General features: G+C 42.0%; 1 protein-coding gene across 1 annotated transcript in view; it reads right to left on the bottom strand.

Annotated features, from left to right (window-relative positions):
• Positions 1 to 27,504, bottom strand: part of grin2ab (glutamate receptor, ionotropic, N-methyl D-aspartate 2A, b) — a 127,349-nt gene that overhangs the window by 55,016 nt on the left and 44,829 nt on the right. Inside the window, exons 8-9 of the mRNA XM_084372066.1 lie at positions 25,450 to 25,674; positions 25,191 to 25,349 (exon numbers count right to left, since the gene is read on the bottom strand). Coding sequence (XP_084228192.1) covers positions 25,191 to 25,349; positions 25,450 to 25,674 — 384 coding nt within the window. The remainder of the gene's footprint in view (positions 1 to 25,190; positions 25,350 to 25,449; positions 25,675 to 27,504) is intronic.

Below are 27,504 nucleotides of genomic sequence, written 5' to 3'. Positions count from 1 at the left end.
TTCTCCGAGATTACACAGAGCCCCTTTAGAGACAAATGCCCAAGATGTTAAAAAATAAATGGAAAAGAGAAAGAGGAATGGTAATATCTGAAGTTGAATGGGAAAATATTTGTAAATCACAGTGGGTAACTACATCCTCGCACAGTTGGAGGGAATTTGGGTGGAAAAATGTCAAGAGATGCTTCATCATCTCTGCTCAGAAGAGATATCAAGTTGTTTGAATGAACTGTTGGAGGCTATGTGATCCGACGTAGCCGACCGTCATCATTTATTTTGGGACTGCCCAAAACTTACATCCTACTGGCGTGAAATTCATGGACGCTTGGAAACTGTACTTCAAACCACTATTACGTTTGATGCTCTGACAATATACTATATACGGATACTACAGCGCTGGATATATTCAGTCTACAGCAGACAAACACTTAATGAGAATATTATTGGAGGGGGAAGAGAAGCCCTGAGCAGGATGTGTTTGCATCCAACATTTAAAGACTGGTCCATGAAATGTACATAATGGAGAGACTCACATTTTCTATAAAAATGCAATCAGAGAAATTTAAGGGAAATAGATGAGGTACATGATCTCCTGGAGACCAGACCTGCTTTAACTGAAATCTCCATCTCCATTGGACTACTGAGGAGACTGTGTTAAGAGCGGATTTATCGTTTTAATCATTTCTTCAAATGTTCATAGATGGAAGACAGGTCCTGTCGAGGCAGTTATTTGAGTTATGCTCATGTTATCATTACGTCTGTATGTGGAATTGATGAATGTACTCAATTGTCTTTTAAAGCCAGGCCTGTGTTTGACATCCCTAATAAAAAAATAATAATAACAAGGAATCAAAGAATCAGAGCAGAGTAATAGAGAGGAAAACGTGTAGCGGCTCATTCAGTGCAGACACAGGCACATGAAGGATGATTATTGAGAACTGTCAGAATAATTGATGAAATCTATTATTTCATCTGCAGCCACAGTTTAGACAAAAGCATCTGGGAAATCCCACTCTTCCTGAGCGTTTTGCACTTGTTTGCACTTGAGAGATGATTGATGTGAGACAGCGAAGCGGCGATAGCTGCTGGTCCCTCAAGTCCTGCAACTTTGTCAAACACTTCCCTAACTATGATTGATTGGGTTGTATGCCTGTTGCAGTAATTGGCTTATTAGACAATTGGACAGTTAGGAGGTAGTGGTGCTCCTATAGGGACTATCTCCTCTGGAGAATGCACCCCTTTGTTCACGTACCAATTATACTGAGTGAGTGTACCGCCAGGAGCTGTGCAGAAGTATTAGGAGGAGCTTTTAAGAGGAACTTTTAGCCACCTGTGTTTGTTCGAGGTAGTTTACATGACGGTCAGGTAGTCAATAGATCTTGCTGCAGGCGGTGTCTGTCGAAGGGATGTACAAGCACTTGTTTATTACTTTCTGTGGTTGTATTAAGTTCTACTCACATTTTCAGGGAATAATAAAGTAAATCTTGACTTTTAGTTTCGATTACTGTTAGCTCCATTGAGTCTTTGCGTGCAGTAGTAATGCTTGATTGGCCTGTTTGCCAAGATGAATAAATCTGACAGTTTACATTGGAATTACTACTATTCGGGTTAAAAGTGCTGCAACGTTCGTGAAATACACTTTCACTTTTCACTGTTGCTAATTATGCCTCTTTACCGCGATTTAGATCATTTACTATTTTCACAGCCGACATTTTGACGTGGAACCAGTAACACACAGGTGTTAATAATGACATTAATGAAGGTTTTGTTCTATTCTTGTCCATGTCGAGATGACTGCTGTCAAAAATGTGCAAATTTTCAATGAAATAATTGTAGCTTTAAAGTACAGCAATTTATTTATTAAAAAAAAAAAAACTTTTTAAGCCAATTTTTTAATTTGATTTCATTTCATGCTATTTGTTTTGTTATGCCCAGATTTAATGATGATGGTGTTACAGAAGGCCTTGCAGACCCAGATCAAGAACTGGTACCCAGCCCAAGCTCTCTAAGAAGATGAGGAACAACTCCCCATGAACCTCAGAACAACCTTGAAAGGACATAGGAAGAAACCTCGGGAAAGGCACTTCAGAGAGAGATCCCCTCTCCTCGGACAACTGGGTGTATTTCTTCTTCAATTAAGGTTGGTTAACCCGAGCACCGGGGGAAAACCACTTGTAGCTCAAGGAGAACAAATGCGTGTGTTTGAGTCAGTCTCAGATCCTGAGCGTGGATTTGGGCATTAGAAGAACTTCCTGTATTTCTTCTTTTTCTTCTTCTTGCTCATGAGATCTTCCACCTGACGACTCTCCAGCTATTGCTCAACATTCCTTAGAGCAGCCGCGAGGGTTTTGTTCTCGCATTTCTGCTCATCCAGCTGAGCCTCATACTGTAGAGAGCTCTAGATTTCTCCGTCTCCTCAAGCAGGGAGGTTTTCACCTGCTGCCAGCAGATCCTCTGCCTTTTTCAGGGCAGTTATATCTTCCTGGTTTCCTCTCTGTGTTCCTCAAGCTGGGCTTGATGGGACCTTAGCACAGTACTTGAGAGAATGTACTTAATTACATTCCATCACTGCCCACCAGTTGTGAAGGTACAACCAGGGATTTCCTGCTCCACAACATGAAACAAATCCACCACAGGCAGCATCATCAATTTAAAACACTGTGTCTTGTCAGTGAGAAGACACCATAAACACAATTTTTAGCAGACAACATCTCAACAATCCTGATAGTGTTCTTGATTGAGATTGTTGTGGGTGGAGGGTGGAGGTGTGGTTGATGCCAGGAGACATGACTTGGATTGGTTCCTCTCCAGCAGGATGATGGTGTAACTTAGCTAAGATATTTAAATAGTTTTCATTTTAACTCTGAAAAGTTATGTGTTGAAATGTGTCGAGTGTATTTCCTTCCTCATACAACATTCGCAAAACCAATTTATAAAAAAAAAAAGTAAATTGTTTGTTGTCAACAATCATGTCTGCTTCCTTGCAGTCTTCTTCTTCCTCGCCTTTGCTAGCGCATTGCTACATTTATGGCACATTACCTCCATCACCTGCTAATTAGTGGAACAGTCCAAAACCAATAGCGGGAATGTGTGTCACACTGCCTGTGTGCTCGTGTGCATGATAGAGGACAATGAAGCAATTATAAAATGAGCATCCATGTGCATCTGGATGCATCGAAGTTTTCAAACATCTATTGGAATTAATTTCTTCCCACTGTGTGACTACTTTCTACTTTTAAGAAATACAACATAGCACATTTGTAATGATCCGTGATTAAAATAGCTGAATTTACCTCCATTAATCCTTGCTCATGCTCAAAAGTTCAACATAATACACGTTTTACACCCGTTATCCGATTAGTTCGGCCGCGAGGAATGTGTGGCCTGATCATAATGTTGAGAACTGGGTTTGCAGGTTTTTTAAGAGTGGGTAAATCCACTAAAAATTAGGCGATTAGGTCGATTCCTTTCCTATTTGCCAGGAGATGAGTTTGCCTTCCTGTTTTTTAATCTGGTGTGTCACTTGTCTGATGGTGGTTACTTTCTTATATCCTCACTTCAGTCTCTCTTTCACACTGAAAGCTGAGTGAACGATGTTGCACTGCTTGTAAGGAGGGTATTAACAGATCTTTCCAGATCTTCAATGTGCGTCATATCATTGAGCTGGGAAAGGGGTGAAAATGAGCCTGTCCACCTGCGTGTCATGCTTCCATCACCTCCTGTTGGAGCTGAAGCCAATAAACAACTATGACTAATAAAGCTCCATAGCTCGAGTTCAGACAGGAAGACTACTCTTTCGCATGCTCAGTCCTCTTTCTCATACGCTCCTTTCATTCAGTCCTCTCACTCGTGCTCACTCATAATTGCCTGTCATTATCTGAGGCTGTCGATTGATATCAGCTGCTCCGGTCACTAGCACAGCCTGACACCTATCACCTTGCTGCCGTCTTTTTAAATATGATTGTCTCCTGCCTTTAGTTCAATCTTTCTGCTGTTCTGCGCACAACCTCCATCTCCCCATCACTGCCCATGCTTTGCAGATTCGCCCGGCTTCATCAGCTTTAACGTTTCATCAGCCCATCTGTCTCAGAAGAGTCATCAACCGCCAACACCAACAGTGTCTGAACTCAATGGGGGGATTCTTCTTGCTGCTGCTCAGGGCAGACACCCATCAATCACAAAATCTCCCTGTACAGTCTAAGCGCCAAAGACTCATTATCACATATCATCTGCTATAAAAACATTTTCTTTACTTCATGCACTAGTCTCTCCTGATTGAACTGCAGAGTCGTTTGACCTGGCAGCGAATGCCAACTGTACCCTTCCCCACTGAAGATAAAAGCCAGATGTTAGTGGGTGTTAGCTGTTTTTTTTCCTACTGTGTGAGAGGCTCATGACAGTAATTTGCTGTGTTACCTCTACAGTGATGTTGCAGGAAGCATACAAGACTGACAAAAGGTATTAAGAACTGGTATTCAGTATGACTTCCTCTAGTTTATTAGGTATTTGGTTCATCTTGATTTGTAATCCCAGATCACTGTCTAATAACCTACTTTGGAAATGTATTTTCCGAGCAATGATGCTTCAGGGTAATGTTGTTTTTATCTGCGATACGGAGCACATGTAAACACAAGAACGAATCTGTTAAAAAATATATTCCAAAACCAACACTGGAGTTAAATGAAATTCAACATGATTAGTAACATTTTGCATGTATATCAGACCATGCAGACAAACACCGCGCTGAACAGCTTTGTTATTCACGGGAGAGCAACTTTAATTAAACAACAGCTGTTTACATTATTAATGAAGATGTTATTTTTCTGTACCTATGTTTACTATTCATTAGTATGTTTCCATATAATATAAATATTGCATTAAGACATAAAAAAAAATCATCCTTAAAATCTAATTACAGAAAACTACCTCCATGCTGCTGAGATCGACTATCACGTCCTGTTTCCCCACATCAGGGATGACAAAAAGTGCTCTCTGGTCTTCATCACTGTCAACGTTATCATCGTCACTGTCATCATAGGCATTATCATCTTAGACATCACTATCATTATCATCACAATCAACAACTGAGACTTAAAAATAAGAGATAATCCGTATGTCAAAGAGATTGTGACATGAAAGGCTATTACGCTCTTTGTTCCATGTCAGTGTCAGCGGTGTGTAATCAGCTATGCCGGTTTTCTGCTGGTGCCGAGAAGATGCACTTACTAGATTCACACACACAAGCACGCATATGTTCATACAGCAGCGAATTAAAGCCCATTTCTAAAGAACAGAAATGGCCTTTGAGTCAGGTTTGATATTCAGATAAAAGGGTACGTCCTAATTTAACAAAATATTTCAATAATCTTCGCACGGCAACAAAAGTGCTTCCTCCTCGGGTTTGGAGAATCAAAGGGCCCCATGTGACATGAACTAAGAGCTCTAGATGTGGAGGAACCACAAAGTCTCAAAGGAGGGAAAATCCATTCAGAAACTCAAGGACAAACAACAGAACGTTAGTCGCACAATGCCAGAGCGTACACACCACATCTGTGCAGTGGCAATGCTGGAGATGAAGCCAACAGGGAAATGTGGTGGATGCATTTGTAAGCCTGGCAGCGATGTACTGTTCTAGCAGCATGGAGGACATGGAAGACAGACCAGTCCATATGTGCACAGTGTAATCCAGTGGAGGAGCAGAGATTAAATGCAGTAGCCTGAGAACTGGAGATGTGGCTGTAGATGTTGTGCTGCAGGAGCCCTCTGCTCCTAACAACATTTCATGGGTTAAATGGTGCTGACGTATTTCATCAAGAGGATCAATAAATTGTAAATTGAGTCCCCCCTTTACTCTTAAATGTGTTTTACTTATTGTCACCTAACTGTGACGTTTGACCTTCACCGGGCAGAATGATGTATGAGCAGAGTTTGTTTTCACATTCATCTGCTCATCTTGAACCTGAGGTCAAGACTCCGCGTTCGTACGAGCTTGGTTTTGTGACAGCAGTTTGGAAGCCAATCATGGTCCAGATATGCATCAACAGAAATATAATGTGAAAACTTGAAATCTCCAGTAAACATATATTTGAGAGCAGACGTTTGAGTAGCACAAGTGGGAGACATCTTGTGCCAGATGGGTAAACGACGGCGTACACACAAAAACCAGAAAGTATAAAATGTTAAAATGGGTCGGCAAATATACTCAGAGGGGGCGTTAATGTACCTGGGCCGACTGCCCAAGTATAATCTGTGGGAAAACGCTGGAATAATATGTAACGACGCCTATCATGAGCTTGATGGCCTCCTGGCAGATGAAAACATATCATTCTCTTCTAAATGTACACATTCACTGAGCAAAATAAGAAAAGTCAGCAGTTAGTGCCGCTTGTGCATAATTAAAGCGTCATCTTATTGGCCTGTCATATCCGCCGGGGTCCTAATTATGGGCCAATATTTAATATTAAAGCCTTTATTAGCTGATGTTGCACTGACATTATCAGCCATCCCTAGTATGTCATAACACGTGTCCAGAGGGGATCTTTTAATGCATTAATGAGCTAAAGCAACAGCTTTAAATATTCAACTATTTATAAACATAAAGATGTTATCCTTCACCATACTGTTATCACATTTAGTCTGTATGTATGTACAAAAGACAGCACGGTGGATCGGTTGTTAGCAGTGTCACCTCACAGGGTTTGAACTTATTTCTGTTTGGAGTTAAGTGCCGCAAAGGGGCTTCCCACTACTCCTGAGTAGTCAGGATCGGTCAAATGCAGAGGACGAATTTCCCCACTAGGATTTCTAAAATTTGACTTTAATTAACTTATCAGCTGTGACTAACTCTGCTGTTCAATTGAGTATGGAGAGCTGGTGTATTTCCCAGGTTTCACAATGGCTGATTAAATAAAAGCCTTCCACAGAACCGTCCATAACAATTCAGCCGTCTTTCTAGTTCAAACATTGTTTCACTTCTCTCTTGATATGTGAAAAGTTACAGATTTGAGCTGGCTGCATGGCCAAGTTATTTTTAGACGAAGAACTGAGGTAGACACAGGGGGTTCAGAAACCTTGAGCTTCGCTCTTAATCTCCTGGAAAAAAACATTTACATACTGTCATAAAGACTGTTTTTAATTGCGCAGATCAATGGGCTTTAGGAGGACAAACCGCTGGGTAACAGTGAAAAGGAAATGTAAGTCTCAATAATATAACTCAGTGATGCAGCAAACTAATGCAGACGAGAAATTTATTTGGAATTGAACCCTGAGGGATCCTGTGAGAGAAAGCCCAGACAAGGCAGATGAAAAACTGCATAAATGGTTGTGTTTCTTAGCTGTGACATATTCTGAGCCTGGGCAGCGCTGTTTACACTGGCCTGATGCTTTAGACAGTCAATTATAATGGCATGATTTACCATACTGAAGGCAGCCCTGAAATCTGTGAGGAAAAGAACAGCACAGTGAGAACCAACAGCCAGGAAGATTGTCTGAAATGAGCTGAACTCCTGAAAACAGACCACTTTCCATATACAAGTATGTTGTTACCATTCAAACAGTTGAGACGCGCAGTGCTGCGAGCAACAACAGCGTTATAGAAATGGGCCCAAAACTGCTGAAAATTGTATCATTTTTAGAGGGAGGCCTATTGCCTGTATGAAACAGGATGCAACAGCCCCGGTGGCCATGGAGCTATTTACAGTGGAGATGACACTTGGGCCGACAATATCAAGAAACCCCTTGAGGAGGCTTGAAGGGGTAATGTCAAGAGGCAGGTTGGAGATTTCATGTAGGAAACAGTCTCTATTAAGAAAGAAAGAAAGAGCTCAAAGCAGCTCAGGACAGCAGAATTTCCCAGTGAAATAAAAGTGTAGGGGATGCTTGTCAGGCACACGCTGGTGCCAGTGTGAGGAGGGAGGGCGCGACACATTTATTAGTGTGGAACAGGACCCACGAGACTGTCCAGTCCAGAAAACACAGCACAGGTCATTTGTTTAAACAGCTAACACCAGCCTGTGTTTGTGTTCAGCTCAAAAGTGCTGGAAAACAAGTACATTTACTCCAGTGTTATAAAAGAGGAAGCTGGTCGTCTTCCACAGACTCCACCGTGTTTCTACAATAGCCCAGAATGGACAAACCAAACACCGGCTCTCAAGAGGGCCTTTTGCATTTCTCACTTTTTTAGCTGCCAGCATTTATTACACTGTATATATGGATATATTCTAGTAGAATGTACATTTGTTGTATTTTTGTTCTGTTTTTGTTGTTCTTGCTTATATATAGTTTTTATTTTTCTGCATATTTCTGGGAGCAGCTGTAACGCAAGCAATTTCCCCTCGGGGATCAATAAAGCATTTCAGATTCTGATTCTGATAGGGGAGGGTGAGGCAAGGGGTATGTCGTTGGTTGCAATCTTTAACCTCACCACTAGATGACACTAAAGCCTATACACTGGACATTAAATGATTTTTATAAACAGGGACACAAATGGTATGGATTGTTTCTATCCCCTGTTCCTTCTGTTCATATGTCGCAATGTCTTTGAGCAAAATATCGAACCCGAAATGGCGAAGCGAATCCGGTCAATTTTCAAAATAAAACACCCTGTGCAGACCTGGGATCTACAGCACAACAACAGTCAAAAATATTAACAATAAACAAACTTAAAAAAGAAGCACAAAATGGGACGTGGCCTCTGAAACACTGCTAGAGGGGTATGAAGCTGCGTGGAGGATCGAGCCAAACTGCGTCACACACATCACATCAGTTTTCTTTAACCGTTGCTATACTACCTGCCCGCCAAACCTCAGAGAGATGAAGCACCTGGAGTGCTGAACATAGCTGAATCTCTAGCAAGCTAAAGAGCCAGATGTTTCCCTCTGGAGTTGATAGGAAAGATCAAAACAGAGCTAAGAGGAGAGTAAATATTGGACTTACATTTGCCGGGTTGTCACAAACATGAATCCAAATGAATGCTAATGTTGTTTTGCGCCTGCCGGGCGTGTAAATAGGCGACTGTTTGCTTACACGTTTGCTCTAACAACTTTATCAGGTGACAATATGTCAGTGTTGTTTTTACAGCTTATTCTGCTGCCAACAAATTGACTCAATTATTGCTGCTTTAGGAATAATTCATTTGCCATCATCCCCAATATTAACTAAGCAGTTAAGAGAGAAGCAGCAGATCATTTAACAATCTATTATGAGGCCAGAGGGCTGGTTGGAGCCCATGAGCTTTGAGCGGTCTTGGAGTGGAGGTCAGAGAAGTATATTCCTATCGTGACCTTGAATGTCTCCTGACGTTTCTCGGCAGTCCATTAAATAGGTGAAAAATTTTCCTTTTTCACACCTTTCCCTCCGAGGAGTCCAGGTGGAGGCACTGAGCCAGGGCTGGCTTCTCTGTTCATGGTTTTCAAGTTTAATAGGTGCAATCGACTCAGAAATGGGAGACCAAGTGATACTGAATAGACAGAATAGCTCCTCTGCGCCAGAAAGAGATTAACATATGATGAAAGACAAGAGATCAGACAGTTCAGGACGGGAGATATTATATTGCAGTGGCAATAATGAGCATGCAATATACTGGGTTTACTGCCAGGCTTATTGTCTGTTTATTGTCTGGAGATCCTGCCTGTTTTATTAACATGACATCAGCTGTGCTTCGAAGGATTCGACTTGACTTTTTCCGTGAGATTCTAATACTGTTGCCTCCCGGCAGAAAGGCAAATTTGCAGGTCGGACGTGGGAATCACCTCTGAAGAAAACTATTATACAAACCAAATAAATAAAGTTCAAACAAGTGCAGTCAGAGTTTTTTTTTTTTTTTCACAAAAGGCTTTAAAATCACGTCTCGGTGACTCATAACAATGTTGACATGAACCACATAACTGCTGAGAGTTATCAGCTGTTCTGACAGAAAAATAAACACACGCGTGCAAACACACCTAAACACTCTCTCCCTCACACGCTCGCTCTTTCTTCCCAACGACACACACATGCTCGGTACACAGTACATGGACAAGCTTTCCCCTTGAAGCTTCTTTGAAAAGGTTTATAGAATCTTAAAATAGCAGTGTGGTCTGTGAGCACAGGGATTAAAAAAGAGAGAGCTACTATAGAGCCGCTGTAGTGTGACATCACACAGACAAACACAAGCACGCACACACACATGCAACAGCCCTGCCATTGCCATCTCATTGTACTCCCCAACTGGGGCGTGAGAGAAGGAGGAGAGCAGGGGGGGGGGGATGACAAGAGAAAAGGAAAGGGGGTGAGGTTGGGAAGAGGTGACGAGAAGAAAGGGGGCAAGCAAAAGACACGGAGGATGACTGAGAAGTAAAAGGATATAAGAGAGTGATGCAGTGGAGAAAGCTGGAAACTGTCAAAGCAGGAGGGAAAAAATAAAGACTTCATAATATAGAGGCCTGGTTTGTGTTGGACCACTGCTGTACTGTGTGTGCGCGCTTGAGGTTGAGTAGAGATGACTGCTGACAGATCTGACACTCACGCACACACACCTTCTCATAACGGCGCACACAAACACAGGTGCAAAGACAGCAGGTCCAGCTAAGGTAATTCTGCGGTCGTGTGTGAGACAGAGGGACCTGTTGGCTGAGAGCGACATCCTGCTGTTCCATCACACAGCACAGACAGACACCGCGACACACCAACACAGGCCGTGATGTATGCTAAACAGCTGCAGAGGCTCTGCTGAGGAGAGATTGACATCTCCAGCAGCCGTTTCCAACAAGCAAACAACAATAAGTGAGAGTCACTGCCAACACAGACAGATAAACAGAACGCAGAGACACATAAACAGACAGATACGCGAGTGCTGTTACACTGTCAAGAAATGTTTCCCGGAGAAATTCGAGCCAGAAATATGACGCGTTACCTCGCGATCGATATGTTTGGACAAAACACGCTTAAATAATGAGTGATAAAATTAAGTCAGACGTGGTTTCAAGTGATATTAACTGTCTTGATGTGTGAGCCGAAGTTTACTTCAGTGAAGTTTAATTTGATGTTTGATACATCAAGGCAGCTCAGATCAATCTGCAAGTTAATCAGGGCGTTTCATCATGAATCTGATTATCTCCTCTGTCTCATACTGAATGTGGACATCTCTCACTTTTGCTTCCCAGTCAAGTCTTCTAATTGTCAGGAAAGTGTCAGGATGGGTATGTTTCAACAGATTCAATAATCCTCGGGTTCCTCCTGGGCACTCAGTGTCATTGCATTGATAATCAAAAGGCAGTGTTCAGTATCAACTCCTTCTACTTTGCTCTTTAAGTTCAGTCAGTTTCTGCTCAGCCACAACATTCAGAGGACTACTAGGTGAAGTGATAACGAGCACTGTGGGACCCACGGAGGCCTCACCTTGGACCTGACCTGGCACTGATCCGTCTCGGCATTAACACGGACCTCTGGTGTCTGGAACCACGGTGATGGCAGTAGATCCTTTGAGTCATGTGGAGGATCTGGTGAATTTGGAGGCCTGGGTTGATGTCTTTAGCTCTTTCCTCTCCTTGGGTCATTGCACAGTGGTTTTAGTGGCGTGGCAGGGCACAAAGTCTGCTGGGGTGTCCGCTGCCACTGGGGATGTACTTGTAAGGGATGGTATGTATGTTTTGGTATATATTATTATCACACTATTGCAGCTTCTCCTTCGCTGAGCTCCTCCACAGTGCCGTGATTGTTTTACACAAGCACAGCACTATAATTCAGTTTATAGCAAACTGTTACAAACAAGCTACCAGTACACTGAAGTGAAATCCTTCTGTATGGAGCAAATATATTTCGAATAATAGAAGTATTGATGAAGAACTGAACCGATAAGGACTATCAATGGTAGCAGTAGCAGTGTCAATGAAATCCTAACCATACCCTTCCTTTACACTTGGTCTGCAACGGTGTTTCATACTTTCTCAGCAGCAGAACGTTGCCTTGTAACAAGATTATCAATGTTTTCCACTTCACCTGTCCGTCCTTTTACTGTTGTGGCTGATCAGTGCATGTTAACACTCCATGTTTCCATTAATACGAAAAGAAAAGTCACAGCACTTGGCAAGGAAACTGTGGCACTCTGATAATAATGAAAAAAATCTTTTATTTATTTAATCATGGACAAACCTACGTGTTTCGACTCCGAAGACTCTTCACCCTGATGAAAACTCTTTGGTGTTAAAATACTTCCACAGCACTTAATTTTGTCCCTCACCCAGTACGGCACTCGTTATACAGCACTCGCCATATTTTTTCTTTAGCATTTAAAAGTGTTCGGCTCTACAGTGACAGTAAATATAACAAAGACGGGTTACCTACGCTCACAGTAACATTTTGCTGATTTGAAGCTGTAAGTCAAAGAGGTGACGCATCTTTTTTCCCTGTTATCTGTGACTCCAGATGTAGTTCAAATCCAGTGGCACATTCAGACTTCAGTGGATGGTTGAAAGAACCGGACTGGAGTTTTTTCGAGATAACATTCGCCTCCCTCCCTCCGTCTCTGATGAACTAAGGGCACTAGAGTTGACATCGGCATTTCGGACAGCCAAAATGCCTTCCCACTATGGGCACGCAGATGACTTCATGGATTATTTCACATTTAATAACATGTTGTCAGCAGTGTTGCACAGGCAGTTTTAGGGGCATGGGCAAAAAAAAAAGAATAACTCTAACTTAACCGAGCTGGAGAAGGTCATGGCCCATGAAAGGGCCAGGGCAAGGCCTGAAAAGTTTTGATCGCTGGTTGAAAAGGGCAATTTGCACCCAGGAGGAAAAAGGGCAACCTATTCCTGCCCCCACGAACGCCACTGGTTGTCAGTGTCAAAGCTGACTTGCACGAGCCAGCGTGACTGCAGGAGTAAAGCAGAGTCTTAGGCTGTTGTGTCTGGGCAGCTGCACCGCTAGCCAGAGCCATAAAGACTGAGCTGTCGGATATCAGCTGTGACTGACAGTAGCTCTGCTCCAGTTGCCTGGACGAAACCATCTGATGACACTGTGTTATACTATGGGCTGTTTTTGTTTGTGGATTATGAATCCAACACATAGAATGAGTTTTTTTTATGTGTCGCAATGGGAGGCTTCAAACAACAAACGATTCCACCTCAGTGAAGCAGTTTATACTCCAACAGAGAAGGTTAGATAAAAAAAGATGGTGCAACACAGCTAATTAGCCACAATAGCTTCCGTTTGACAGCAGAAGGCTGCTGACTAATTCATCAGTAGAAAGTGTAATTTCTCTCAGTGCTCATCGAAAACCTAATTTTAAAGTTCATCCGAAAATGAAAATTCTTTCATTATCTACTCACCCTCATGCCGATGTAAAGTTGAGTGAAGCTGCATTGAGATCCCAAATTAATTTAAAAAGACGTTATTTACACCTTCCCGGCTGAGCTTTTGCAGCCACTTCAGACAAGGTATGTGCTGCCACTTTTACCTTAAGCAGACATAGACAACTTTTCAAATCCCACCGCAACATGGCTACTAATAACAGCCTGACTACTGTCCAATGCAACAACCGTAAGAATCCCAAATTGACCCAGAAATGTCGATTTCAGTGCTATGAAAAGGAAAAATAAAACACCCTGTCGTATAAATAAGTAGGCACATTTAGTTGCATGCGGATCCAGCTGAAAATATGCCCGTTCTGAACCGTCTGGGGGAACAGACTCTGACACGACACCGGTGCTCTCCATCGATTGAATGCCCGTCTGACCTCCCACTCACTCTCCCTCTTTGCTTTCTTTGCCTCCTCCATCGGCGGGTTCCTTTTTCTTTTACGGTGTTGAGTTTTCACAGTTATCCCAGTTCTTCCACCGTTACCTGGGGATAGCAACCAGGGAAGACAAAGCCTCTTCGTGTTTTGGTTGTACAAAGGCCAACGCGCTTCCTTTGTGCCGTAATTTGTCCTTTCGGGTGTCATTTTTCTCCAGCCATTACACTGTGCAACCAGTATTTACTTCAGAATGATAGGTTAAAGCAGAATCATTGTTTCTTGCCAGTTTAGCAGCTACAGAGAATGTTTTGGCTTTAAAAAGGGCTTCTGGAGACTTTTACACTGGACGAACTCCAGAAACATTTTGTGGACTACGAAACTTCACCCACTTTCCATCAGCATGAGGGTGAGTAGATAATGACTGAATTTTCATGTTTGGGTGAACTTATCCTTTAAGAAGCTGGCCTACAAGCATAATTCATGACATCACGACTAGTTTGGAAGTCAATCCTGGTCCAATTTGCAACTTATACAAGTGTGATGTAGGAACTTGGAGCCTCCAGCGCTGTGAGAATGGAGTTTACAGTGAAGTAGAAGACATCTTGTGTCCAGCGGGGACAAAATTTACATATTCATAGATTCTGGAATTTGAATGAGGTAGAAGGAGTAGCAGGAGGAGATTTTTCTGTGGAAATTATACTTTTTTTCCCCCAGACAACAATTGTTGTTCCAGGCGGACTATCTGTATGTATGACTTATGTCTGGAGGGGATCTCGTGTGTGTCCGGGCCTTAAAGTTCTTGATTCTGTGCATGTTTTAATAACCTAACAACGCTTGTGTTTCGTCAGCGATGTAATTGGTATTCTTTTGTTATTTTAATTGCTAGAAAATCACAATGGGGGATGCTACTTGCGTGAACTGACCCTTTCCCAACACGCAATTGTTTGGTTAATGCATAAAGGGTTGCTAAACATGCATTACCAGTCGTGGTCGCATATTTGCCAGGTTAGCAGAAATGCACACTCTCCAAAGGTGGACATGATTACCAGATTACACTGACAGCCAGGTAAATACACCCATTGTCCAAATTGGCCTGGTCTGATAGTTCCTCACACAAGTAATCATGCTACACAGGCGCTGATGGACAGGCTCTTTGTGAAGGTAAAATATTTCTCTTGTTCATAAAAGGCAACACAGCGGCAACAACGTTAATGGATTGCGCTGACCTACAGACTGGATGTCCACATTATTAGATGCAAATTTCTTTCCCCTTAAAGCGATAATGTGCTTCAGGGCATGTGTAGAGAAGGAGGAGAGTGGTGTGATTTTGTCTGGAGCCTGGAGCAGCTTTTTTTTTTTAAGTCGAAGCATTGCTGTTCTCTCATCCTCCAAGACAGTGATCCATTCTGCAGCATTCAGATAAAATGCAAAGCAATTTTTGCGCTCCGTCGACATCTATGATTTTCTTATAAACGACAAATCTCCCACTGCTGGCCGAGGTGGCGTGTGCGGATACATGTGCCTACTTTTGGCAAAGATTTTTTCCTTTATCATCAACATTGCAGTAATCGCTACAGCACTACAACAATGAAAACCACTTCAGAGATAACAGCAAAGACGGCCGCAGCAAATTAAAAGATGTAAGTAAAGTGCACTTTACCGGAGCTCTGCATTCAGAGCCGTAAAATCACAATGCAAACCTAGATGCCAGAAATACAATAGCTATTATTTCCCACTGGGTTTTTCTTATCTTGCTGATGTCCCCTGGTTGCCTTTCTGCGTCAATTTGTATTTCCATGACATTTTGTCGCTCACAGGAGGTCCAGTCCAGTGAAATATGATTCAGTCAGACAATCATATACTTAAAATGCTGGATACTATTTATGTTTTCAGAGCAGTTATCTTGTCAAAGGAGAGACACAAACATGTTTTGTACTTCAATGTGAATCAAAAACCTCACAATTGAACTTCTGGGAGGTCTTGTCAATCATCTGTCAAGTGGTTCAAAGCTTATATAACTGCTGAACAATACCCCTGACCAAAGCAAGCTAAATATTTTCTTCTATCAAGGGCATGAGTATAGTTCAGTGTCAGAAAAGTCAGGCTTTAATACAGTAAAACAGCTGTGTAGGTTGAAATGAGTAACGTTCGTGACCATGGCTGATGAGAAAGATATAGAACCTAACGAAATGTAAACTTCATCTACAGAAAATTCAAGAAAAAGGAAAGCAGTAAAGTGTGCTGAAAGAAAAGCGACTGTCTCCAAACCAAAGGTACAGTGAACATCACCGTCCTGAGATGAAAAGCACTCAGAGTTAAAAAGGGACGATGAGAAGTGACTGTCTCAAAGCCAAAACTACAGCGAATATTTCAATTGCCCTCCAAAGATGAAAACAACTCCAGGAAAAGACATGATGAGGAGTGATGCTACAGATTGTTTTTCCTTCCAGATGGTAACCTCCACACTGTGCAGTGTCACAGTCAAGTCGTAACCAAAAGTACAACTTTTCTCAACACAGGAAAAGCTTAGATTAGCTTCTGTTCTGCTCATGTTTTCTTTAGTTTCTGATTGTTCCCATTTTACAAATCTGACTAAAACTGCAAATTTAAACTTGTTTGTATGTGATCACATTGTTTTGAAGAGACTGAATATATATCCTGAACATGAGAATGGGACAAAATATAAGATAAGATATTTTAAGCTTAAGACAAAATACACACAATACACTATTTGTCATTGTAGGCATACAAAGAAATTATGCTTTGAACTCTCAGAGACCAGCAACAATAGAAAACAAGACATAAACAATAGAAAACAAGATAAAAAAACAAAGTAATACGCCAGAGAAACAAACAAGATAAATATCAGGGGGTAGCATCCTCTATCTATCTATATATAATAAATAAAGGCACATGGATCAGGCAGGTAAGAGTGGCAGTGCAAACTGTGCAGTAAAAATGTACAACGCTACATAACTAGTTACAAACAATGCAGGAATGTTAACATAGCTTCTGCATTGTAGATATTCAGTACGGTTGATGCTTGAAACAGTTAAATGCTAGAGATTATTGGCACTGTCTACATATGAATCATTTATATAAATTACATTTCATTCTATTCTTTCTAAGGGACGGTGTATAGTTTGGCCCTCTGTGTGACCTTGCCTGCGTTTTATTAAATTTCAGTGGGCTTGGATTTTTAAAAGCTCCTCCCCAGAGTCTACAGTTAAAAACTGTGTGTTTTAGAATAGACGGGGACAGCAGAGCTTTAATAAAACAATGTTTCCCTAGTCATGGGCTGTGTGGCAGTTATGGACAGATATGACAGCGCTATCTCATCTAACTCATCCAACAGGAAACCAATAAACTTTTCACCCAAATACTGAACTATTCATTTAAATCGTATTAATGTTGATTATGAAAAATGACTCCACAATCATAAAGGATTTCCATGATATCTGATATTTGATTTGGTTCACATTTCAGCACATGTGCTGCTGCTGCAGACTCATTAGTGCCTGGTTAACTGACCGGCAATCAATTGCTACAACTATGTTGTGCACGATCAACTGTCGGACAACGGAAGCAGAAAATATTCAGTTGCAAAGAACACGTAAACAGCATTTCAACATTAGCCATCTTAGTGTGTTGTAGTTGGGAGTTGCTAGTGCAGTGACAAGGACTTGATCTCTCACTGGCTTTCACATCGACAGCCAGTTGTGTTCAGCATGGTGCCCGGCCAATTTTGAACAAAAACTGGGCAGCAATACCTATTGTGTAAACACAGCCAGAGAACATTTAGGAGCAGGCTGATCAGAACTAAATGCTGTAGTCTGGTTTAGTCACCATAGTAACCGTATCAACCCAGCTCCCCTCCGTCTTTTGTCTTTCTTTCTCTCTCGAACAGACACACAAACCCGTCATCCAATCTTACTTCACAGGGGTTCACGGCTCGGAAGATTTCCCAAAGCCTTCCAACACAGCTGGCTGTTCCTCTCACAACCCGAGCCACCTGAGAATAACAACTGTGGTGCAAGAGCGGGAAAACACACAAAGACTGACAGGCAAAAAGGAAATGACAGGATAGTATAGTGTTACTGCTGCCTGGAACTCAAATCATCGGTATGTAAATGTAAAATTTAGAGCATAACTGACACTGAGACTTAGACTTCAAATGGGACCGCTACCTGACCCAGGTTGTTCACTCTGCCCCCACAGAATCACAGGCTCTTTTAGGCACCTTAGATGGGAAATAGAAAAGGTTCCCTTGCCTGCTGTACCTCCCCATTGGGTAAGAATGGGGGTGTAGGGGTACCTGGGTTAGACATTCAAAATGTAATCAGCACCCTGTTGTATTGTCTGTAATTTGTTTAACCCATGTATCGCAGCAAACCGTGTAATAGACCCGCCAGCCACCGTGTCGATGTTGCATTTGGCCTTGTCTATCCGTGAAAAACAACACGGTCTAATTCCTTGGACAAATTATCAATAACAAACACGCAACATACAGTTAGACTTTCAAAATAAAGGCACCAAAACTACCTGGTTAGGTTTAGGAAAAGATCATGATTTGGCCTAAAATAATACTTCTTTAAACTCTGCCTGATCCCTTCTGAAGTAGCTTAAGCTAAATATAAGAGTAGATCTCTGGACAAAGCTAGGCTCGTTGTTTCCTTGTTTCCAGCTCTTTTCAATTCCCATTGAGGAGCGAGCGTCTGCAGTGAGCACGCCGCCTCGCCAGCTGCTCCAAGTGCTTCAAGTTCAAAGTCTCTCAACTTTTCAAAATAGGTGCTTGTGACATCACCGTCGCTCTTTTTCTTTTTCTTTTTCCGGGGCTAGGTGATAATGTTCACCATATTTTTGTCTGCTACAGATCATGTCATGCACCCACATCCTCCTTGCTCTGATGTCCTGATGTCAAATTAATAAACAGCAAAGGGACAGTGTCGATCAAACAGCGGTGGTTGTCAAGATATTGTTGTCATAGAGAAAAAATGCACAAGTGCTTCTTCCCAGCGCACCTGAGCACACCACCAGCGCTTTTCTGCCCGAAAGAAGAAAAGCTATGTGGCCTTGGGTTAGACATTCAAAATCTAATCAGCAACCTGTTGTACTGTCTGTGATTCGTTCAACTAATGTATCACTGCAAACTGTGTAACAGAGCCACCAGCCACCTTTTAAGTGTTGCATTTGTCCTGGTCTATCTGTGAAAACAACATGGTCCCATTCTTGGGACAAAAATGCGACATACAGATAGACTTTCAGAATAAAGGCACCAAAACTACGTGGTTAGGTTTAGAAAAAGATCATGATTTGGCCTGAAATAATACTTCCTTAAACTCTTAAAGCCCGGTCCCCTCTTAAGCAGCTTAAGTTATGAGAAACAAGTTATTCTACCTGAAAACATTACATATAATAATATTGGTGTTGCTGTTGCAATAAAAAACAAGTGATAAAAAGGAAACAAATGATGGGTTGGCAGTGAAAATGATGGAAAGAGGAGAAGGAGACCAGACAGAGGCACAGAGCAGGAGGAGACTGGGAGACATGTAGGAAGTAAAAGCTAGAGTGCAGGAGAAAAGATTGGAGGTGAAAGTGGGGGAGGACTCAGTGAGTGAAAGACACAGCAGTGTATCTTCAGCAAGTGACAGCAGGTGTGGGGAGCAGGTGTTAAATATTAAAGTGACTGCAGAGAACCTGGGCAAATGGCCCCTACTGATATGGGACATCCCAGGCTGGGAAACACACACACGCACACACACACGTACACGCACGCATGCAAATGCGCAGACGCCACAGAAGGGTAGCATCCCACCACAGTGGTACAGCAAAGCAGAAAGCACATGCATGTTTAATTCACAACCTTCCATTTCAGCATGTTCGTGTTCTTATGCTTACGCACCGTGACCCCCAACCCCCACCCTCTATCCCCCGCACACCGAGTGGGAAGTCAAAAGAAGAGATGAACAAGGTTGGCGGAGAATGAGTGAGCACATATGGGGGTGAGGTAAAGCCAACAGCATTTCTTATTTCCCACAGCGGTCCCTCCGTAATGGAAGTACAACATTCCAAACTAATCCTGTTCCTCTCCCGGGCTTACACATGCCCTTTCTCCCCATCAATTTCGTGTTCCCTAAACGTGTCTCCCTTTTCACAGCACATCATCCAACTTCCCGTCGATTATGCCTGACTGTTCGGCGCTGACATGCATTGTGGAGGGATGGTGGGGAGGCAGGGAGGGAGAGGGAGAGAGGGAGAGAATGGTTGGCCCTGTTCTGACATTGATCTGTTTGTTTTCATTTAGGGAAAGAAATGGGTTTGGCAAACAAAAATGGATGATTGTTCCATTTGTTAGGGCTGATCCAATTGGGGTGGAACCTATTTTGAACATTGCCGGTTCTGGCAGAGGCGCAGGGAGAAGTACAGTGTGGGCAAAAACAAACACTGGAATGCAAAAACAATATCACTGTCAGCAAGGTTTCCAGGGTTCGCCTCTGGTCAGCAGATCAATGTTTCATTTTAAAGCGCAAACAATCAACGAAGCTCAGTTTTGCACGTACGCTTTTATTTATATACTTATTAATTTTATTCGCACATTGATTTATTATCGTATTCCTTACACTTTATTACTATACGTGAATGTGTGTGTGAGTATTTGCACACATAGTTCAGAGAAGGTCGTTTTTCCCCAAGACTGCTCATGCTAAACATCTGTGAAAGCTGTTTATGTGGGGGTCAACTGCAGTTTGGTCCACAGCGGGCAACGGCTGAGTGGGACTTAACTTCAGCCCAGGAGATAAATGATGGTGTGCACAAACCATGTGAAGTGGTGATACGGAGGGTTTGTATCGTGAGGCAACTGCTAAAAGATCTCCTGGGCATGACGCTTTTTCTTAGGTGTATATTAATTGCAAATATTTACTGTAATTATACTTTCTTTTTGTTAATATTACAAGACCACAGATATTGGTGGTGTCAATGAAGTGGAGAAATGATTAGAAAGTGGACCCCGAAGCAAAATATTGACTAGGGCAACAGTGAGGCCAAGTCCTGTCCTGGTAATTGGAACCAAACAAGCAAAAACTGCGTTTGACTTGAAGAGAACAAATTTATCCCCAACTGAAAAGCAGCAAAAAATATTCTAGTTTCTGGGAAAAGCAAAGAGTAGCTGAGCTCAGAAATCAGAGTGTGTGTAAACTCCAGGAAATCCTGAAAAATAAAAACTGTCCTTTCGAAAACACGAGCGGTCGTTGCAGCAAGTTACTAGTCTGCACAATCTTGTTTATCACAGTTTTCAGGGATGCCTGCAATGCCGGCTCCTGTTTATGTGATAGAGTGTGATGGGCTAGGCGGCCAGCTACTGATAAAAATGACAACTGGAGAAAGCCTTTATTTGAAATGTGACATAATCATGACAGTTAAGTTAGCATTTTGGCAGCTTAACACTGCTTTAACACCAACTATTTCACACTTTCACTGCCCACCTCCACGTATATCCATTATTTTAAGGCACTTGCCTGCCTGCTGAAGTTTTTTTCTGTATTTTCTTGGCACCGTCTCCTTCCTTCTGTTTTTCGCTCTCCATCTAAAACATGATGTGTAGACTATGACTGCACTGAGCCTAGATAACTGAGGTAACGGGGGGGATGAGCCGCTCATTTTTCACTCCTGTACTATAGACTTGATTGCACCGTTAGCCGAACATGTGTGTGTGTGTGTGTGTGGAGACGGAGCGCAGGGCTCTGTCTGCTCAGGCTGCAGAAAGCGCAATATTGTTTGTTAGCCCACAGTAATCAGGCTGAATTGTTACCAGCCCACCGGGATTTCTTTCAATCCTCCAGATTACCACTACACCACTGACAGCAGGTATGAAAGCAACAGACGCACAGCCAAGACATATTACATGCAGCCAGATTGTTTTTTTTTATTGCAAAAATATGTTTGCAGGGGTTGGTCTTTTTATCCGAACTGTTCAAAGCGTTAATACGTGTACCATATTCTGAAACCATGAGAGGAGCTCATATAGCTGAGGACACAGTCAGAAGAGGGTTAGCGTGATGAGATCACCACACACAGTGTGCAAAACATGTGTCAACTTCGCTGAGAGTCCTCATCACCTCTGGGAAAGACTTGTCACCAGGCAAGATGGGACCATGCCACAGCACATCATTACAAATGATACAGAAACGATGTATTGATTAATGACTTTGTCAGTCAATAGAGAAATAATTGCCTTTCTTGTTTTATTAATGAGGCTGGGTGACCGAGTTTTCTTGTGGACTGCTTATTCATGAAAAACATAGAGCCCATGTTTATTCAGTTCTGGACCACAAGAGCTAAATACTTTGTTACTCCACTGGAGTATTATTCTTCTTTTTACTTTTATTTCCTACATTTTAACACAAACATCTGTAATTTCTACTCCTCTAAAGTTTTCAAAAGAGGCTCATTGCTTTGGTTTTAATGCATTTGTGCAGAGTTAGCCATTAACTTTATTTTTTTTCATTCCAAGTCACCTTCCCAACATCAAAAGACTGATTTCAACCTAACCCAAACTTAGCAAGACGAAACCACATAAATGACAAGACAGACAGAGAGGGAGACTAGAATGGGGAGAAAAGGCGTGTTAGTGTCTCTTATGTGCAGACACCCCGCAGCCATCTGCCTGGATTTTCTTATTTTCTTCATTTTTTGCTGCTCGGGACACTTATTTACTCACGCCAACCCAAAATGTTGGTATTTGACGTCCTGGGAATGAACTATCTTTCTGTAGCCTTTAAGAGCAGCTCAGATAAAACCTACTGTTTCTATCTTCGAGTTTAATAGTCTTTGTATTATATTAATATGACTAGGCAGAGTGTAAGCCCACTGTGCCTTTCAGTAACAGTGTATAATGCAGACTGTGCAGTATCTTAATAGATTCAGTTGACTTGTGCAGAAATGGTCGGTAGAAACGTCCTTCAGAGGGAAACTTTTTACTTTTACTTGAGTAAAGAAGTTGAATCAGTGCCTCTGATGCTTGTTCTTACACAAGTGTCTGATTAGAGAATGTGTTTACTCTTGCCAGTTAACAAAGCAAACACACACTCACATACCCCACAGATTGCCATTATATGAGTATTAGTTAAACAGAAGGAAGTCCAGCCCAGAGGGCTCCACTGGGTGTAAGCCACATCTTGATAAATCCCTTAATAATGTCATGTACTGTAGGGTGCATTATCATTGTATTCATTCATAATTTTAGCCTATTTTTGCGCTGTATGCTAAACAATGCAATTAATCATGCTAGTTTGTTTGTTTTTGCAGTCCACCGTAGCTGATAATACACAGTGATAACTCCAAATCATATCCAATCAAGGTGAGAACTTTGTGAGAATGTTTGTGTCCCTTGGACATTTCCAAAACATGTGTGGATAAGAAACAGTTTCTTTATTTCATTATTAGACTGGGCAGAGTTTAAGCCCACTGTGCCTCTCACTAACAGTGTATAATGCAGCCTGTGCAGTTTTAGGCAGTTTTAAATTGTGTCTCAGTATTACTGCTAAGAAAAATAAATGTATTCCCTGCTGCTCATTCCCATATATTATCTGCTCTGAGCAGTTTTGTGGACAAAAAAAAAAAAAGAAGAAGTTGATTAATCCCAAAATAATCAACAGGTAATGAAAACAATCCTTAGTTGCAGTCCTAATCCTGACAGCAAGAGAAATCAATTATTCAAATACAATGTCCTCCCACACCTTTCCCCCACATATTTTAACTACGTCCTTCTGGCAGGTGCAGATAAATGAGGACTACCACGACCACACACAACTTCCAAGAAAAATACCAATCTACCAACATGTTTTTTCAGACTCTCTGAGCTTCTGTACCTGCTTGTCGGCGGGCTGCTGTTCACCTTAATATAAAGCAGCTGGGAGGACTTTTTAATTTACAGAAAAGACCTGCAGGAGCAGTTGTGGGGGGCTGGCTAGTTACAGGCTAACACACACTCATGTTCACACCTGGGTGCTGCCACTCTTGTACTTTTGACCACTGAGCAGATCAATTAGAGCGGTCGGGGGTTAAGTACCCCGTTTAATGGCACATCAACGGCCACGATTGAGGGTGGGAAAAATACAATTTATGTATTTCCCCGGTCATTATACACTCAGTGGGAGGTACAAGCCAGTGACCTTCATGATGCAACCTCTCTCCCCTCACCTTCGAGACAACTCTCACTCTCTCCCATACCTTACCTTTCTTGTCTTTCATCACACAAACACACACACACACACACACATATACCGCATCCCCCATCAACTAGTACTTCAAAAGGCAGTATGTGCTGCAGTTATTGGTTCCTGTGTTTTGGCTGCTGTGCCCTGAGAGATTTAAAAGCTAAAGAACCTGTTGTGTTTTTATCAAAGCTTCTTCAGTCTGTCTGTCAGCCGGCGAGGGCTACAGAGTCAGTACCAGAGAGAGAATTCAGCTAAGAAAGAGATGTACATCCTAAACTTTGCACGGAGCATCACACCAAAATAAAACAAAAATCCAATCTTAAAGGATATTTTCTCCTTTTTCTTTGAGGGCCTGGAAATCAATTTTTTCTGGCATCCTACTGAGCAGAAGACGTGATACATACAGCCTGGCAGTTCTTCTCCTTTTCCTCTCTTTGCATAGCCCAGTTTTAGTCCGAAAAATACGTTATTACATATTTAAACAATGCTTGATCATCTAAAATAAAAACCATGTACCAGAGAATGCTGCATGCTCTATGCAAAGACTTTCACTGACCTTATGAATACTGCACTTTTAAATGTGAACTTATGCAACCTTTAAAAAAGAGGCAATTAACATAAAATAGCTTCGGGTGATACTAGCCATCAATCCAGAGTGTTGGCAGTGTTTCTACTCTATATTTAAAGAAAACATAAGCTGACAGAGCAGCCGCGATACCACAAAGAAGCTTCGAAAACCTCATGTTGTGTCATTTTCTAATCCACAACATGCTGACTACAACATCCCCTCACAGTTTATATATGACGTAAGTGTACCATGTAACATTCTCAACACAAACAACCTGGAAACATACATTAGAAATCCATTTTAAAAGGGAGCAAAATGTAACATTCATCAAAAGCTGTGGTTTAACTTTATTTCAGATTCACACCATCTGAGGACAAAGTACCTCTAAAAATGGGAACTCGAGAAATATATTTATTTTTTGTGGTTTATGGAGTCATTTTTTATGCTGTAGCCTCGTGGTTCGTAGCCTCTTTCAGGTGGAATTGCTCTCTAAATCCCAAGTCTGTCAATGAAAGTCTGACCTAAATAGCTAACGTGCCAGGACATCAAGTGTAGTTTACATTATCCTAACATTTAAAGGGGACTGGGAGACGGGATTACAGCGGCCTAATCTTTAAAACACAAACAGTGGGTATCCAAAGAAGCAGGAGCATGTTTTTGTGTGCGTCTGTGTCTGTGCTTGTGTGTCACTCACCTTGTCAGCCATAATCATAGAGGAGCCTCCATGGACTCCCAGGACTGGAAGTTGCGTCTGAACGGAGAGGAAGTCAAGGATCTGGGCAATGGCCTCCTGATCGGTACCATCGGCAAACACGATGCCGTGGAGACGAGTGCGTGACAGGAGCTCACACACCTTGGGACACAGTGAGACAAACTCAGGTGTCAAACAAGACTGTGTGTGTATGATAGATAGTGTGTGTGTTAATATCGGTGACATGCTCAGCATTTCTCACCTGTGTAATCACAGACTTTGGGTCAGTCTGGTTCATTCTCAGTATTACCACAGAGACGTCAAGGGCATCATCGGGGCGCCGGGGTGGACGGAGCTGCTGATCGGAAAGATGGCGCGTCTGGCCCATGATCACACCCACACTGAGCCCTGGAGGCTTCTGGGACGCCACAGGCACCATCATCTGGGAGAGTAGGAGCAACATCCAGCCCACTACACCCATCATACCCTGAAAACACACACAAAACAAACAATAATGAACTAAAAGAAGAGAAGTAGCCCTTTAACTACGATACAATATACCTAAGCACCTAAATATAAAACCAATAGTCGATATATTATATTGTATATATGTATACTGTCTATATATATATTGTCACATGTTATTATAGTCTATGAACATAACACAAAACGATTAATTAAGCAATTTCCCTTCACTTGTGTTGTACATTTCTGTTTTATATACACATCCTGTATGTACCGCTGATAGTCTTGCACTTGCCAAGGACAAGATAATCTCCAAAGGCCCTCCCACCAGATTTGAGAACTCAGACACAAGCAATGTTCATATTTCTCATCTAATAAAAAAAAGATTTTATGGTTGCAGATCTTAAAGGTATTTCTGTCCCTTCCAGGGTGTGTGGTGTAGGTGCAGTGCAGTATTTTCAAGGCAGAGGACACGTTTGAAGGGGATTTCGTGGGTGAAATCAACCAAACTGTGAGATTTGTCCAACAGGGGCACTTCAGCTGCCAATCAGATTACAGCTAGGGGCCAATATCCTCCAGATCCCTGACCCCAAAGGACCGCCTTGTGAAGAAACTGTGACAGTTTGTCTCATGAAACAAAGCAATCTCAATCCTGAATTTATGTTACAAGATTTTGTTCCCTTTAAAACTTTTGGGCTGCCATCAGCAGCCCGTCACAGGTGCAGGTGAGACATACTGCATATTAGTTGGCTGTGGCTCAAGAGGTAGAGCAAGTCGTACAGTAGTAACAGGACTGGTGGTACGGTGGGGACCGAACATTTCCTCTCATGTCCACATGTCAAAGTGTTCTCGAGCAAGACGCTGAACCTCAAATTGCTCCTAAAGGTCAGAACAGGAAGAAGCTTGCTGCCATCTGTGTGTGAATGGGTGAAGGTTAAGCACATCGTAAAGCTCTTTGGATAAAAGTGCTTAATAAATGCAGCCATTCACCTCCTACCATGTGCTCAGGGGAGTCAGGTGGTCATAAACAAGGTACAAAAAACACTGATACATTCTTCATATAAAGCTTAAATCTTATCAAAAGAAAAATCCTGGAAAAAAACAGCTTCAGGGTGTTTAAAAGGAGCTCTCCTGTCTCAGAACTTTCTAATCCCACCACATGTGTTTACCCAGAAGGCATAAGGAGGGTTGAGAACAACTAACGTGGTTCATGTCCTGAATACAAGTAAATGCATAATGGATAGGAAGAGAGTATTGTATTAGGTATGAGGATGAAACTTAATTTGTTGCAAAAACTTTCATTTATCTAAAATACCTTCACTACTATGATGATAACATGTTCATATATTCCTTATGTCCTACGGCACCAGCAAGAATTTCAACTTCTTGCGGTCTTTATTTGTGTCGTGGATGCTGATACTGGATACGGACACTAAGAGTCTTATGCATTCTGGACATGTCTTTAAAAATGCTGCGAGTGCTGTAAAACGACCCAGTGGGTTTCTCAAAAGCTGGTTTGTGTTTGTCTTTGATAAAAAAAGTGGGACTCAGATATGTGACTCGAATCTAATTATTAGTGCGAGTCTCGAGTGCAAAAGCAGAGATTATGATGTGATCACGATAGGCACAAACTGAGCCTGAGAGTTTACTGACCTCTTTCTGTCCTCCACTATTCAAAAATCACTTAATTTCAGTTTCAAAGTGGGCGACCATTAGGAGACCAGGGGTAAACCTAACTTTATTTTTGCTAAACCGCTAATCGGGCTTCATGAGATGCCCCAAATCTCTCTTCCACTGTCTGCCTTTATTTGAACATTATCTATGCCTGTAGGCAATGTTCAAAGTAAAGTGC

This window comes from Pagrus pagrus (assembly GCF_965226575.1).
Source record: "Pagrus pagrus genome assembly, chromosome: 2".
NCBI classification, from domain to species: Eukaryota; Metazoa; Chordata; class Actinopteri; order Spariformes; family Sparidae; genus Pagrus; species Pagrus pagrus.
This window is presented reverse-complemented; position numbering and strand designations above follow the sequence as displayed.